The sequence below is a fragment of the Leishmania donovani genome, chromosome 21 (assembly GCF_000227135.1).
Source record: "Leishmania donovani BPK282A1 complete genome, chromosome 21".
NCBI lineage: Eukaryota > Euglenozoa > Kinetoplastea > Trypanosomatida > Trypanosomatidae > Leishmania > Leishmania donovani.
This window is the reverse complement of record NC_018248.1, coordinates 564,890-580,089: the sequence shown is the minus strand read 5'-3', so window position 1 is coordinate 580,089 and position 15,200 is coordinate 564,890. Positions and strand designations below refer to the sequence as shown.

Sequence of the window (15,200 nt, the reverse complement as noted above, 5' to 3'; positions counted from 1 at the left end):
TTGTACGCGTGTATACGTGTTGACTTATTCGTGTGTCGTAGAATGGGCACACTGTTATCTAAACGAAAACGAAAACAAAAAAAAATGAAAAAAAAATGAGCGATCGTGCTGATACAGCTCTGCACGGACGTCGGCTAAGCCCATCGCCCCCTACCCTACCCTGCCCTACCCTTTGTTTTTTCCGTATCGCTCTCGCTCTTCCGCACGAACGCACGCTGCCTTCGCTGTTCGCGCACTCACGCTGGCAAACACGCACATTTTCCTTCCTTGCTTGAACACGCGCTACAAGAGCGACCGCACAACAAGGCCGCTCATCACCGATGATGCGTTTCCGCGGCAGCCACTACCAGCAGCTGCTGGCACAGCTGCCGCGCAATCTGCTGGTTTTCGATGGGCATTGCCTGCTATGTCAAGCGCGTGTGCGTTACGTTCTGGAGCGCAATTTCAGTTTCTTTAGTTTCTTCAGCTACGCGAGGAGGAATGTGGAAGACGAGATCGCGGAGGGTCTGGACCGCCACCGGATCTATTTCGCTTCTCTCGACTCCAAGGAGGGAGCCAATGTGCGCCGCCTATTCTTCCAGCGTGCGCCGTCGTCCTCCGCATCGCGTGCGTCTTGCTCGGCGGCGCTGCCACAGATGGCGCTTCCTGTGCCCGCGGACCTTGTGCTTGTGCTCATCGAGAAAGTGCCTTCCCAGACAGCCAGCTTCCTCACCGGCGTGCGGCCGGGTGGCCTTGCCGCGGATGACCGCACACTCTTTGAAAAGACAGCAGCCTCCTACGGTCGTGGTGCAGCTACCTCCGCGTCGACGGTGACGTTTTCCACTGCCAGCTCGCGGCTCGTCAGCGCTGCCGAGACAGACCTCTTTGTCTCCACTAACTACACGGCGATGTGCCGGGTAGGCATGCACCTCGATCGCTTCCTCACTCGCTCCATCTTCCGCTTCCTCTACTGCGTAGTGCCGACCTCGGTAGGCAACTGGTGGTTTGAGCGATATGTGTGTCGCCGTCGGAAGACCATCTGGGGCACCTCAGAGCAGGATGCGGTGAAGGAGTGTGGCATTATCGAGGGAATGCGGGAGCGTCGGTGGGTGTGGCGAGGGGTTAGCAGCAACTCGCTGCAGCGATAAGTGTGGCAGGGACGAAGAAAGGCGGGGAGCTCGCCAGTGCGCCGCAGCGGCCATGCATGGATAGGGCGACTCCGTGCGCAGGTCATCTGCTTGTAGTCCGTCTCACTCTCCCGCCCCGACCCTCTCTCTTTTTCACGCCACCCATTTCGTCAGAGCGAGGGTGTTTCTTCTCCGCCATCATCGCACAATTTGATGGCAAGCCCATTGCAGTGATCACGGTTATCGGGACGTCCCAGCGCATTACAGAGTGCAGCTACACATACGCATAAAAGGAAACGGACGGTGGGAAGTCCACGCCTCATCCCCTCCCGCCACCCCCACCACCATCTCCTGTGTGGACCCAAACACGAAAGTGTGCATGGCATGCTGGTGAGGCAAACTAAAGGAACGCGCCTCACGATGAGGAACGACTAGGGAACTGCGGAGGATGCAGCCTTCGTGTCACCGCCACTTCGGTTCTCTCCCCTCCCCGCCCCCTTTTTCTTTCGCGTATGCAGCCTTGGCGGCCCGCTGCCGTCAGGCTCTGCATCGTGCACAGACCCTCACCGATGTGCGGGCAGGCAGTCTCCTCATTCCCTTCCGTCTTCCGTCCCCCCCCCCTTCTCTTGTCGCCGGCGCTTTGCCTGACCAGGAGCTCACTGCGCAGTGACGCGGAAACGTACACGCAACCGCCAGCGGCACAGACCGGCGCGAGAGGTGCCGCTGCTGCTGCTGCTGCTGCCGCCGCCGCCGCTGGTAGTCGTGGCGGTGGTTCCATCGACACCTCTCCAGCGCAGCGCTCTCTCGCTCCTGTCGCGTTGCTCTTCCTGTTTGCCACTTTAGCGGAAATGAACAGCGCCACGCCCGGTGCCCGCGTCCTCGCTGCGATCGCGCCTCTATCGTATCTACGCCGTCGGCGCACAGCTGCATCGTCGTCTCCGCCGTTTTCATTGTCGCCGCGGCACGCGGCGTGCGCCTCCGCGACGGCTCGTCGCCCTTTCACCTCCTCGCTTCTCAGCAAACTCGGAGACTCTGTTGCCTTTAAGGTGTCGCAGCTCGCCGAGAACGTCTGGCTAGCCGATGAAAAACTCGTTACGGAGCCGCGGCGAAAGTTCGAGCCGCAGCGCGTCGCCAACACAAGTCTGGCAGAGCGCCTCGCGGCGCAACGAAATGTGCGGCAGCGTCTCGTGCCGACGAGGGTCCAGGTTGACAAGTCGCGTCAGTACGTTGAGTTCACGTGGCCTGAGGACGCGATCGAAGTGATGCGCTGCGTCTCTCTCGAGGCGGATCCGTCTGACCCGACAGAACCGCCTAGGACTTCATCTGGCAGATCTTCGTCAAGGCCTGCTACTGCACCTGCTGCCCGCTCCTCGTCTGCAGGGCCGGCAGCCTCGTCGCATGCGCCGGAAAGAGCCGCGGCTTCTGCTCATCGCGCGCCAGCTGGAGAACTGACGAGGGCGTCTTGGCCGGCTCTCCACTCGCCTTGCGTCCCTTCCGGCGCCCCGCTGCGGACGCGCGCGCTGGCCGAGTACCTGCGCGCCTACACCCCTAGCACCGACGGCGCACTCGGCGGCAAGGATATCATCATCTACGGCCGCCGCGGCATCACGATCACGAAGGTCATTCCCGTTGGCAGCTACGCCCTGCGCATTGTCTTTTCCGACGGTCACAGTGGCGGCCTCTACAGCTATGCGTACCTTTACTATCTCACGAGCCCCAGCACGAAGTACGGCCTCATGCGCGGCTACATCACGGAGCTGCGGCTGCGCCGCCGGTCGCGCGACCCGCCAAAGCGCGCCCCCTCCATCAAGTACGCCGCGATGATCGCGCACAGTGCGGCGACAGCGCCAAGGCACTAGACTACTGGGCACGCGTTGGTCGACTACCCCACCGTCTCGCCCACGTCGCCGGCGCATGCTTGTCTGTGTGTGTCTCCTCGCCGCACGCTCTCTTGCCATGTCTGCGGTTGCTTCGAGTGCCTCCCCGTCTCTGTGTCTCCTTGCTTGGGGCCCCTCCTAATGATGACGAGGGGAGGGGGGAAGCACGCAGACACCCACCGCTCAGTGCGTGGTATCAGAGGGTCCAGCCCCACCGCACCCCCCCTCCCTCCCCTCCACTCCCGACTCTCTGCGTGTGTGAGGGAGGAAGCCCAGCAGCCCCCACCTCACCCTCCCCAATGCCGAGCCACTCCTGGTGGTGGTGGCAGGGCCCGGTGCCCGCGACGCAGCGAGGTCAGAGCAATTCAGCGCTACTGATGTTGTCGGTCAAGGCCCTGCGTGGCGCTGCGTCGACGCCACCTGCGCAGCGGGCAGAGTGCGAGGCAGGGGCCGTGCTCTCAGGGGACTGCATCGGCGCCTTGCTGGACCGGCGTGTGTCGACGGCTGCCATGGTCCCACGCGAGGTGGGGCCTGTGTGATAGAGTCAGAAACAGTGCAGTATAGCGGATGCCATGTGGCAGCGAAATGGACGCGCCTTGAAAAAAATACGAAAGAGACACGCAGCCAGGGGAGCGTGGGCACGTGGCACGACAATGCAGTGGCGCACAGCACTCCCACCCTTTCTCCCACCACAGACATGCACAGATGAGCGCGTAGGCTCAAAAAGGTGTTGCGGGCGCGAGTGCCCATCGGTGGGAGACCTTTATCCTCACTCGCTGTGAATATGCGCGGTGAGAGAGAGATCTACTCGGCATGCGCCCATGCGTGTGTGTGTGTGGGGGGTGGGCGACGTGGCGGGCCTTTCCGTTGCACTTTACATGCATCGTCTTCCAGCAAATTCTGTTTCCTTTCTGTTCGCCTCCGTTGCATCGACGCTCTTTTCGCCCACATGTTTCACGTCGCACCCACCTCCAACCACCTCCACACCGCCGGGTTTTCGCTCGTCTCACTTGAACAGCGTTGCTCAACCACCTTCATCTCTCTATGTATGTGTCGAGCCACACGCACGCACGCACGCACGCGCACACACTAAGATTTCATATAACTCACGGACCCCACCGATAGAGCGTCTGCGCAAGCGGCGCTGGAGGACGGCGATGGACAACGGGGATCTCCTCCGCTATGCATTGCAGAGGCGCCAGTACCTCGTCGCCATATGGCTCACTCTTCAGCAGCGCTGGTTCGTCACGTCTTTCAACGCCTCGACGCGGGTCGTGGGCTGGGCCGTCGTCGCCTTGGGGGTGGCCCTCGTCACCTTCACTGTGGTGACGTTCGCGCGCAACGTGGTACCGGTGCTCACCACGCCAGGCTCCCTCCCGTACGTCCTTCTGCAGTGTCTCCTTGTGTTTGTCTCCTTCAACATCTATGTCAACTACTTCTGCTCTACAACATTTTCGAGGCACATCGGCCAAGCACCGCCGGAGTACACGTATCGGGGCCCGTACACCACCAACGCGGCCGGTGCTCCCTACGACAACTCCGACTCCTCGGAAGACAGCGGCGATGACGGCGTGAAAGAAGGCGATGGTAGCCCACGGGTGCATGGCCGCACGCAGGAGATAAGCTCGATGGCTGCTGGTGTCCCGTTAGCGCAGCACGCGTTTTCCTCTCCGCGCAGGGGCGCGGAGGCACCTCGAGGCCCCTTCGACACTACTCTCAACGACCCCGCGTCGCCTCGAGTGCCTATGCCGGCGGCTACGGGAATGGTGGCACCGTCGCAACCGCCGCTCCCGACGACGAACTTTCTCGGCATTCGCGTTGTGCGTGTCTTTAGGGGCGATGAGAGCGCGGACGGAGACGCTGCTGCGACGGTGCCGCTACACCAGCAAAAAGCCGGCGTTGCCTGTCGGAGAGGTAGCATGCGCTCGCTACTCGCTTGTTTCACCCGTCTTACCCGGAGTGCTAGTGCTGTGTTCCATGCACGAGGGTGCCACCGGTGCCACCTGCCGAATCGGCCAAAGACAGTGGCATCGCTGGACGCACTTCTCGAGCTCGAGGCGATTGCTGAAACCGCTGAGCGCTGCCCACCGCGGCTGCGAGTCGCTCGCTTGCTGGACGTGCCGCGGCGCTACTGCCACCACTGCCGCCGCCTGAAGGCGCCGCGCGAGCACCACTGCGCCATATGCAACGAGTGTGTCACGAAGATGGACCATCATTGCCCGTGGATCAACAACTGCGTCGACGCGGAGAACCAGCGCTACTTCCTGCTGTTTGTGTGGTGGCTGTGGGTGGGCACCCTGCTGGCCACCGGCTTCCTGGGCTACGGCTACATACGCGAAAGCAGCAACGCTCGAAGGTTTAGGCGACTGCACGCGCAGTGGAGGACGTCTCCAAACAAGGCCGCCGTGGAGGCGAAACTGCGTGCACTGCGCATGCCCTACGGCCCCGCCGGTGTGCTGCTCACGTCGTATCTGACAACGCTGACATTCGGCGTGACGGTCATCGTCTGTCTCTGCATGTCACTCTTCCTGTACGTCAACAAGCGCCTGGTGCTGGAGAACACAACGGCGATCGAGAGCATCTACGTGCATGAGAAGCGCACGCACGTATACGCGTCCACCAACTTTACGTACCGCAACCCATACGACTTGGGGAAGTGGCTGAACTTCGTCGATCTTTTCTCCACCGCGCGTGACCCGCTTGTGAAGATGATGCTGAAGGCTGAGGCGGAGGCGGACAGGAGAGCCACAGCGGCCCGCCCTGGCGGCTGTGCAGACGACCGTGGATGGCGCTGGGCGGCTGTCGCCAGGCGTTTGGCGCAACGCGTGGCAATCGTTGTGTGGCTCACCGGCTTTCCAACGTTCCGACCAATCTACGGGGATGGGGTGCACTACCCCACCTTTGACTTGCTTGCGTCCGGTGAGCTGCACCCGCTACTGTCGGAGTAGGCCAAGCAGGGTCTTAGTAGCGTGGATGCACGGCGGGGCGTAAAAAAGGCGGAGAGCGCCGCAGTGGTGTCCGTCTATTTGCCTCCCCCCCCTTCCCTTTCTCCGTCGCTAATCCGCCACCGCAGCCCCCCCCCCCAATGCGCCTCTGGTGGTGGCGAGGGCGATGACAGGGGCATGGTGCCAGTGATTCCATCTACCTTGCTGTCGCAGAGTCGAAACTACGCATCAAACCCATGTGGATGCGGAGGCAGGAAGCCACAGGAAAGAAGTGCGTGCTGTCCCCGTAAAAGGTCGCGATCGCGTGTGCGGAGGAGCGCTTTGGCCGCGGGGGAGGGGTTTTCGCTGAGCGGCCGCCGCAACTTCACATTATGTAGCGTCTTCATGAAGACCCCTCCCCCCTTCATGTGGTTGCGCGCCCGCTGCGTTGCTGGAACGCGCTCCGATGCGCACACGGGCACCAGTCCTTCTCTCTCGCTGTTCCCCTGCTTGGGGTCCCTCCTGATGACAAGTGGGGGGAGCGCACTGCTCAGTGCGTGGCATCAGAGGGTCCAGCCCCACCGCACCCCCCCCCCTCCCCTCCACTCCCGACTCTCTGCGTGTGTGAGGGAGGAAGCCCAGCAGCCCCCACCTCACCCTCCCCAATGCCGAGCCACTCCTGGTGGTGGTGGCAGGGCCCGGTGCCCGCGACGCAGCGAGGTCAGAGCAATTCAGCGCTACTGATGTTGTCGGTCAAGGCCCTGCGTGGCGCTGCGTCGACGCCACCTGCGCAGCGGGCAGAGTGCGAGGCAGGGGCCGTGCTCTCGGGGGACTGCATCGGCGCCTTGCTGGACCGGCGTGTGTCGACGGCTGCCATGGTCCCACGCGAGGTGGGGCCTGTGTGGACAGGGCCGTGGGTGGCAGCGTGGGGCGTTGGACCCCACGTTGTGTGGCAGAGAAGCGGACTCGTGATTGCGAAACAAAAACGCAACTCTCTTTCACCCTCGCAGCTACGGCGTCTGTCTGCCCTTGTGTGTGCCCCATCATGCTCGTGCGCCTACGAAGTTTCCTTCTGTCTTGCTGGGTCTCTCTCTTGCTGCCTCCGAAACTGCTCAGCGCCCCCTCCCCCGATACACGCACACAGAGAGCGAGCGAGGCTGTAGACATTCTCAAAAGCCGTCGTTCGCAGCTGTTGGTTGTGGCGTGTGGGATAGTGCGGCTGCGCCGACGGTCCACTGCTCGTCCTCTCTCTCCCGCCCTTGTGGCCTGCCGGTGTCAACTGCGCTTGGTGACTTGTTCGTTCGCCTTGCGTTGTCCCCACCTCGTACTCGGCATACTCGGGTTCACTTTGGCTCTGCCGAGTGCACCTCTTCGTTTCATTGCCGAGCCATCCTTTCGCCTGCCCATCTCGCCCTCCCCTACTTCTCTGGTGCGTGCCGTTGCTCTTGCTCTACATCGTTGGCTCCGCCACCGTCTTTGTCGGGTGTTTACGCGTGTGCCTGCACGCTCGCTCTCTCACGCCGGCGAAGCTCACGCAGATGACGACGCGAAGAGCGAACTCGCTGGACGAGATGATCTTTACCATCACCAATGCGGTCCTCTCCGCGATCTTCCTTATGCTCGTCGTGGTGCCGCCGCTGTACATCTACAGCCCTGACGATAACGCCGGAGAGTCGAATCGGCTGCCGAGCGCTGGTGAGGTCCTCCTAGATGAGAGCGTGACTCAGGGCGTGAAGCAGAGGCTGTATCTGCTGGTAGTCATCCCGACGTGTACCACGGTAAACGCCCTCTTCCTGTACTTTGCCTACTACCGCCCGGTGCGTTTTGTCCACTACCGTGTCGAGCTGAACTTGCTGACGCTACGGTGGACCTTGGAGGCGAGGCGCCAGCAGCTGCAGAAGAGCGGCGTGCTCGCCGTGGGCAACCGCAGCATCGTCGGCTGCGGCGTGTCTGCCTCGAGTTTTGTCATAAACGGTAGCAGCGTCGCCTCCTTGAACCGATCAAAGATGTCAGCGCGAAACGTCCACCTCGATCAAGGCAGCAACCACGCCCAGCGACTCGCGAGCACCGTGAACTGGGAGTGGCGCCGGCACGTGCGGCCCAAGAGCGTGCGCAAGGATACGTGGGTGAGTTCGGCCGTCTTTGCGGAGATCGGGGACCTGCGCGACCAGGTGGAGCAGCACTTTCTGACAAAGGCAAATGTGGCTGAGGCGAATTTTACGAAGGCGGTGGTGAAAACGGTCGGCGTCTTCGTGCCGCCCACCCCCGCAGCGCTGCTGGGTCAGGTGACGGACGTCGCCGCGGAGGCAAAGCAAGGGAATGCCGTCTACCTCTCAAGACGCCCACCGCTGTCCACGCTCGGCTCCCCCCGCTCAGGCCCTGGGAGCACGGCACGGCACGGCATGCTCAGCGATGGCAAGGCCGCGCCGCGGCCCCAGGGCAATGCTGCACCACTGGTGCCGGCAGAGAGTCTCCACCCTGATCTCCCACGGGGCTCGACCATGCCGGCGAACAGCAGCGGCGGCGGTAGCGCGGCGAGCTGTGTCGGCTCCGAATTCGCCCTTTTCCGCGGAGGCGAGAGCACCTCCTGGGGCCGGAGCAACACTGGCGCAGACTTACCACAAGCCTTGCGAGGCAACGTGCTGGAGCGGACGCACGAGCCGGCTGGCATGTAAATGTCTCCTACCGATCCGTGGAACGGCGAGGCGATGGTGCATGTGTATTGGCGCGGAGGGTGGTGAGCATAGCAGAAGCAGCAGCAGCAGCAACAACGGCCACTACGGCGGCGATGGCGCGAAGCGTCACGTCGAGAGTCGCTGCAGCCAAGGTGGCGAAAAGTGGCGATGGCCTCACGAGCGTCGCTGTCCGAGGTGCGCTTTTCTATTTTTCCTTCAGCGACTGGAACTCCCGTGTTCGCGCGCGTTGGTGCGCACATTGGTATTCTCTCTCTTGCAGTACTGGTGGTGGTCCTCATCGTGGTGGGTCGCTGGTCTCTGTGTCCTTCCCTTTTCGGTGGGGGAGCCCTGCAGCGCTATCGTTCTTTTCCCGGATGTGGTCGTTCGTGTACCTGTGCCGCGCTGCTGCATGCCTGTAGGTGCTCACCCGCAGTCCCGACAGCCTATCATTGTACGTTTTCTTTGTTGTTTGCATGCATCGGTGCCATCGAGGCCCCATACCTCCCTGTCCCGCTTGTTCCCCGCGCAGGACCACGAGCTGCGTTCGCAGTGTCTGGAATGGAGGGAAGGTCGGTTGGGTGGCGGCACGGCGGACGTGGGAGGGCTAGCGAGCAAAGAAGTAAAACGAGCAGTCCAGTGAAACTGGCCGACACCAGAAATTCATGACGTCGCGATGCAGCGCGGCGTGTGCGTGCGACTTTGTGAACGCGTGAGCGAAGGACTCGAAGAGCACACGTCACGAGCACGCCCCTCCTCCCTTCTCCCCCTACGTGCCGGTATTTCCTTTGGTGCAGAGTGTAATGCGCGTGGTTGCAGGAGAACGAAGGTGCAGAGGGAAATGCATTGCAGATGCAAGGTGCAGCACCGAGCAGGCAGCGCACCCCTCCCTACCCGACTCCCTCCGCCTCTCCTCTTCGCATTGGCACGCACCATCGCTGGTCTTCGTGTTCGCCTTCTTTGGGTGCTGTTACCTTCGCTGGCCAACCTCTGTCTTCATTTCTTGTTGTTCCCGCCTAATGTACGGTTCCAGATGATGACGAGGGGGGGAAGCACGCAGACACCCACCGCTCAGTGCGTGGCATCAGAGGGTCCAGCCCCACCGCACCCCCCCCCTCCCCTCCACTCCCGACTCTCTGCGTGTGTGAGGAAGGAAGCCCAGCAGCCCCCACCTCACCCTCCCCAATGCCGAGCCACTCCTGGTGGTGGTGGCAGGGCCCGGTGCCCGCGACGCAGCGAGGTCAGAGCAATTCAGCGCTACTGATGTTGTCGGTCAAGGCCCTGCGTGGCGCTGCGTCGACGCCCCCTGCGCAGCGGGCAGAGTGCGAGGCAGGGGCCGTGCTCTCAGGCGACTGCATCGGCGCCTTGCTGGACCGGCGTGTGTCGACGGCTGCCATGGTCCCACGCGAGGTGGGGCCTGTGTGGACAGGGCCGTGGGTGGCAGCGTGGGGCGTTGGACCCCGCGCTGTGTGGCAGAGAAGCGGACTTGTGTCTGAGGCGCGAAGGAAACGAATATATTCGCTCTTGTGGCCATCATGGTGATGTGGTGGACAGAGCGCCGGTGCGGCTCCCATACACAGATGCCCAAGCGGATACCCGCACCGGGAGATCAACTGCATGACACAGAAAAGCGTACAGGAAAGAGAAATGCCTCCCCCCCCCCCTACGGAAGAAAGGAGCATCGGCACTGGCAGCGGCATTGCTGCACAACTACAGTCTATGCGCGTGTGCATGCGCCTGTTCGAAAGACGCGCTGCATGCCTGCCGGTATGGCCCTCCCGGTGTGCAGGCGGCACAATGCCACGCCCGCACACACCCCAGCAGTGGGATCGGTTGAAGTGAAGGCACTGCCGCGCTGGATCGTCTCGATGCAGCTCACTCGCTCTCCCCCTCCTCCCTCCCCCCAAACGTTGGCGAAGGAAGTACACGCACATACGTATATATATATATATATATTCGGTGCCCACCAGATTCCGACTGGTTCTGGTTGACTGTCGTGTGCGCCCCCCTCGCAGAAAAGCTCCTCAAAATCTTTCACAAACACAACATACATATATACGTACGTACGTACACCCGCTTCCTCTGCAACTTGCTGTTTTTCTTGTGCCACGGGGGAGGGCCACGGCATACCGGGTCGACTCCGATCCTCCCCACTCTTCAGCCGCCGCCCTCGCCTTTGTTGCTCCTCCTCTCTGCGGCCGTTTTCTGCGGCCCAGTCTCCACGCCCCCCGCCTCTTTTCATCTTCACCGGCTTTTTTTGTTTGCCGGCGTGCGCAGGAGGGGAGGAGAAGGGATAGCTCGTTCTGCTTGGCTTGTCTTTCTTTGTTGTTTTTGTCGTGCCCTGCTTCAGAGAAGATCGATCTCCGGTGTCTTGGGGCAGCGGTGGGCGCGTGTGTGTACCTAGTGGAAGTGAAAGACACACATACGCACGCATCTCCCTCCGTCTTGCTGTGCTTCCTTGCTCTCTCTTTCTCAATCTGCCAGGAATCTGCTGCTCCTCCACGCGCCTCTTCACCCACGTCAGTTTTGGGAACCCTCCCCTTCGCTCTCCTCTCCCCCTCCACCTCCCCTCCCCTCCGCATCTTCTCGTTCTGCGGTGTTGACAGAAAGCGCACGCTTCTTTCGCTCTCTTTTTTTTCTGCTTCCATTTCTTCTTCGTATATTCCCTTCGTGACAGCCGCATCGGCATCACGCCAGCCGTTGCGTTTGAGTGTGCCGTCTCACGTGCTCCACAAAAACGAAGGAGGAAAGACGCGAAGAGCAGAGAAGTAAGGAGGCTGTGCGTGTGTATGCGTGAGGGAGGTAGGGAGGAAGGGAGCGGGGTGTAGTGCGCGTAGTCTTTAAGAGCTGCAGCGGAAGGCCGTGTTCTCGGCACGAAATGGACGATTCCAGAAAAGCAGATCAGCAGCAGAGGGGCGTGGATGCCATGGGAAAGCCAGTGACCGTCAAGGTGCCGCTACCGGCTCTGCTGGATATCAAGGCGGAAGCCCTGCGCTCGAACCCGTCTTTCTTCGTCACGTGCTTCTCCACGCTGCTGACAGCGGTGCTGCTGGGGTTGTGCTTCATGATTGTTGGGATTCCACCCCTGTACATTGCCGTTCGTCGAGGTAGGTGCATCTACGTGGGTGTCATGGTGCCCCTGCTGACAGTGATCGGCACAGTGCTGAGCTACTACGCCATGCAGCACCCGCAGCGCGTGTTCAACTCAGCGTTGGCACAGATCGTTAAGGAAATGGAGCAACACGCAACGTACTTGAGCACCGCGGTGGGCAACGTGGAGACAGAGTTGGAGACACGCCGGGTTACCCTGGGCTTGGCGTATGCAGATGAACCGGCCCGCATGCGCAGTTTGCCGATGACCCCAGAAGAGTCGGGGCTGCAGCACTTCTCTAGAATTTCTATGCCCGGGGGGGCGGCGGCAAGCATGTCTGCCACACTACCCGCTATTGGCGGCCCCGGCTTCCTTCACGGCATCGACAAGCTCGAGGAGGAGCGGGACGTGATCATTGCCACCGTTCACGTAGGCAAGGAGTGGCGCTGGCTAATGGGCCTGCTAGGGAAGCTGAACCTGCGGAGCTTAACGGGACCGACGAACCCCGCGGTGCATCACCAACGCATCGCCGTGCGCGCCCTGGCGATCAGTGTCGCGCGGGTGGAGCGGATGATCTTGTCGCTGTACTTCTCCTCTTTTGTGCTGAGCCGGGCCAATGCAGCTGCGCCGGTCAACCTGTTGGGCCTCGCTGCCTCCAAGAGCGTTGCATGCTGCAGCTCTGGCTTCGGCCACAACGCAGGGAGGAACCAGGAGTCTGTGCACGGGCGCACCTCGACGTCGATGTTCAAGCCGTCGGCGCCAATCATGACATCGGTGAAGCTGCACCCCCCGCACACGCCCGGTAACGAGCTGGGTGACTCGTTCACGGAGAGCGTTTTCACCGTCCCCCGGGAGACGCCGAACGAGAGCAGAGACCGCGCGGAGAGCGGCGGCGCTGGCGAGGAGATGACCTCGCAGCTCACCTCGCTAAATGTGAAGGGCATCCCCTTTGGGAGGGTGAAACTACCGCAGTTTCCGACGCTGACCACGGGAAGCACAGGCAGCAGAGAACCCCAGAAGCCGCACGCCCATGCGCACGAGGAGCCGTCGGCGGCCAGGGGTGCAACCACTGCGTCAGCTCCGGTAGAACGTGTCTTGCACTTGGACACCGACGCCCAACTGACGGACGAGAAGGCACAGAGGCCGGACAGCACCTCCGCCAGCGAGCACAGCGTGCGCTCCCTTGCCGACACGAACAAGGCCGACGAAGCGGGTGACCAAGGCGGAGGTAGCGGCGATAGCTCACCGCTGGCGGTGGGCAAGGGGCGGCGCAGGTCAACCATCATCCCCTCATCATCGGTGGCGCACGCCGCGACGCTGTGCATTCAGAGTCGCACCGTCGCCGCCGCGGACAACGTGGCGGAAAAGGCCTTCATAGACGGCAACGCGGGGGGAAGGGGGGCCGTCTTGTCGCATTGCTTGAGCATCTCTGCGCAGCATCTGGAGCAACAGCTGTCGAGCGGGAGAGATAATGGCGACAGCGTGGTAAGAAGCTGCACAGCGGCACCCCATTCTGATGGAAACGCCACCGGGGCTTCACCGATATCGTCTCCGCGGTCAAAACCATGGCTGACTCGCCCCACGCGTAGCCGACAGCCCGGCTCCGCCGTCGTCGCAAACCCCTCTCTCACACTACACCGTGGGGCGCGCTTCATCGGGGACGCGAGCAACGTCTTTGTCACAGTGCTCATTCACGTGGAGAAGGGGAACTCGGCGTGTGGCTCTCGCCTCTACGGTGCACAGGCGCACGCCAGCTACGACGCATCAGCGAACAGGCACTACTTCACCAACGGGGTCGACTCCTCGCTCACGCACTCCTGTGGCTTCCATCCCTTCACAATCTTCTACATCTCCAATCACAAAGGTCAGCGCGAAGGGCTGACCACGCGGGAGCAGCAACTGCTGCAGTTTGTGTACTGCCGTCCCGAAGAACCGTCGGAGCTAGACTCCGTAAGCCACCGTTGTGCGATGGACTTGTCCTCGCTAGCGGTTCGCGGCCCCGGGCACACCAGGGGAGACACGGCAGCAGCTGCCGCGACGACCCACGCGGGCAGCTCCACCGCCAGCTTCGCGCGCGAGACGGCGAGCCCGCCTAGCAGCACCCCGCACCGCGCCTCTAACGCCGTCTTTACAGAGCCGCGCGTGGACTCCTTTATTGTCGCCATGCAAATCCTACAAGACCGCCCCATGCGCCTCGCCTTCCTGCCTGTTGTCATGGCACCGGTGCAGCCCAAGGGCACGTCGCTGGCCAACAACAACGCCACCATGCAGCCGTTGAAAGTGACATGTCGCACGGACTTGGAGAGCAGCGGCAAGGAACTGCACCTAACCAGTGGCGGCGGCATCAGCAGCACGCCCACGGCGTCGGCGATGACGATGCCCGCGCGTGGCCGTCCCAGCAGCGGCGGCGTTGGCAGCTCCGAAGACGGCGCCACGAACTCCACGCCAGAGGCGGTCCGTCGAGCACCGTCGCCCACGACAGTGCCGGTGCTGGAGTGCATGATCGACAATGTGCTCTGCATCTTGACAGAGATAGAAATCACCGTGGATACCTCCTTCAAACGGCCATCAAAGGTGCTTCTCATTGGTGTGTCTCTGGAGGACGTATCCGAGGAGGGCTCCGAGTGCGGCGAGAACGGCGTGGACGAAGACGAGGGAGTGTCTCAAGATTCAGTGGAGGGTAGCACCGGGAGCCGAAGTCTCGAGGGCGCTGGCGAGACGAAGCAGCCGGCCGATCGTCGCGGCCTGCCGCGGCAGCGGGCAGCCAATGAGGTGGAGGTGATCCAACAAGGCATCCGGAGTGCCATGGCTACACCGAGTTGTCGGGTAATGCTGCGGCATGGGGACTCCAGATCAGTGGCATCGCTGAACCGGTACAAAAATGGTGAGCGGTGCACCCTTGGGCAGGAGTTTCGCGAGGTGATCCATCTTGAGTAAAAGCGGACCTCGAAGAGGGCTGGCGAGCAAAGCAAGGTGGCGCCTTTGCAGGCCACCCGACGCCTTTCAGTTGTCATCTCAGGACGCGCCCCACGCGCTTGGCGTGCATGCGCGCGCGTGTTTGTTTCGCGTGCGTGCCACCCTCGCTTTGCTCTTCGTTGGCGATGAGCGAGAAACCGTTGGTGGCAGCGGCCGGGGATGGCGTACTCAGCAATGCAAGTGTGAGGAGGACAAGCTGCCGACTTGCCGGCCGCCGACGACGCGACCGTCGCTCTGGTGCGGTGGCAAGATTCGCGCCGTACCCTCTCCCTGGTCCGTGCCTTCACCCCCCACCACCACCACCACCACTGCCTCTTCGCTGTTGCGGATGCTTTCTCACCCTTAGCCTCCGACCGACCCACCCGACGCCGCGGCCTTCCCTCTCCCCATGATGATGAACTCCGTTTTTCTTTTCGCTCTGGTTGCATACTTAAACCGGTGAAACGCAGTGGGGGTGGGGAGGGGGGAAGCACGCAGACACCCACCGCTCAGTGCGTGGCATCAGAGGGTCCAGCCCCACCGCACCCCCCCCCCCCCCCCCCCCCCCCCCCCCC

The 15,200-nt window shown here is 62.2% G+C and overlaps 5 protein-coding genes across 5 annotated transcripts; all 5 read left to right on the top strand.

Moving 5' to 3' along the window:
* Positions 1-320: 320 nt before the first annotated feature.
* On the top strand, positions 321-1,127 carry LDBPK_211660 (hypothetical protein, conserved; the record flags this gene model as incomplete). The annotated part of the gene is made up of 1 exon (XM_003860635.1): positions 321-1,127. The coding sequence occupies one exon, from the start codon at positions 321-323 to the stop codon at positions 1,125-1,127; it is 807 nt and encodes a 268-aa protein (XP_003860683.1).
* A 427-nt stretch (positions 1,128-1,554) lies between these two features.
* On the top strand, positions 1,555-1,776 carry LDBPK_211650 (hypothetical protein, conserved; the record flags this gene model as incomplete). The annotated part of the gene is made up of 1 exon (XM_003860634.1): positions 1,555-1,776. The coding sequence occupies one exon, from the start codon at positions 1,555-1,557 to the stop codon at positions 1,774-1,776; it is 222 nt and encodes a 73-aa protein (XP_003860682.1).
* Positions 1,777-4,140: 2,364 nt separating this feature from the next.
* On the top strand, positions 4,141-5,931 carry LDBPK_211640 (zinc finger domain-like protein; the record flags this gene model as incomplete). The annotated part of the gene is made up of 1 exon (XM_003860633.1): positions 4,141-5,931. The coding sequence occupies one exon, from the start codon at positions 4,141-4,143 to the stop codon at positions 5,929-5,931; it is 1,791 nt and encodes a 596-aa protein (XP_003860681.1).
* A 1,547-nt stretch (positions 5,932-7,478) lies between these two features.
* LDBPK_211630 (hypothetical protein, conserved) lies at positions 7,479-8,582 on the top strand (the record flags this gene model as incomplete). The annotated part of the gene is made up of 1 exon (XM_003860632.1): positions 7,479-8,582. The coding sequence occupies one exon, from the start codon at positions 7,479-7,481 to the stop codon at positions 8,580-8,582; it is 1,104 nt and encodes a 367-aa protein (XP_003860680.1).
* A 2,875-nt stretch (positions 8,583-11,457) lies between these two features.
* LDBPK_211620 (hypothetical protein, unknown function) lies at positions 11,458-14,607 on the top strand (the record flags this gene model as incomplete). Its single annotated transcript, XM_003860631.1, has 1 exon — positions 11,458-14,607. The coding sequence occupies one exon, from the start codon at positions 11,458-11,460 to the stop codon at positions 14,605-14,607; it is 3,150 nt and encodes a 1,049-aa protein (XP_003860679.1).
* Positions 14,608-15,200: the final 593 nt, after the last annotated feature.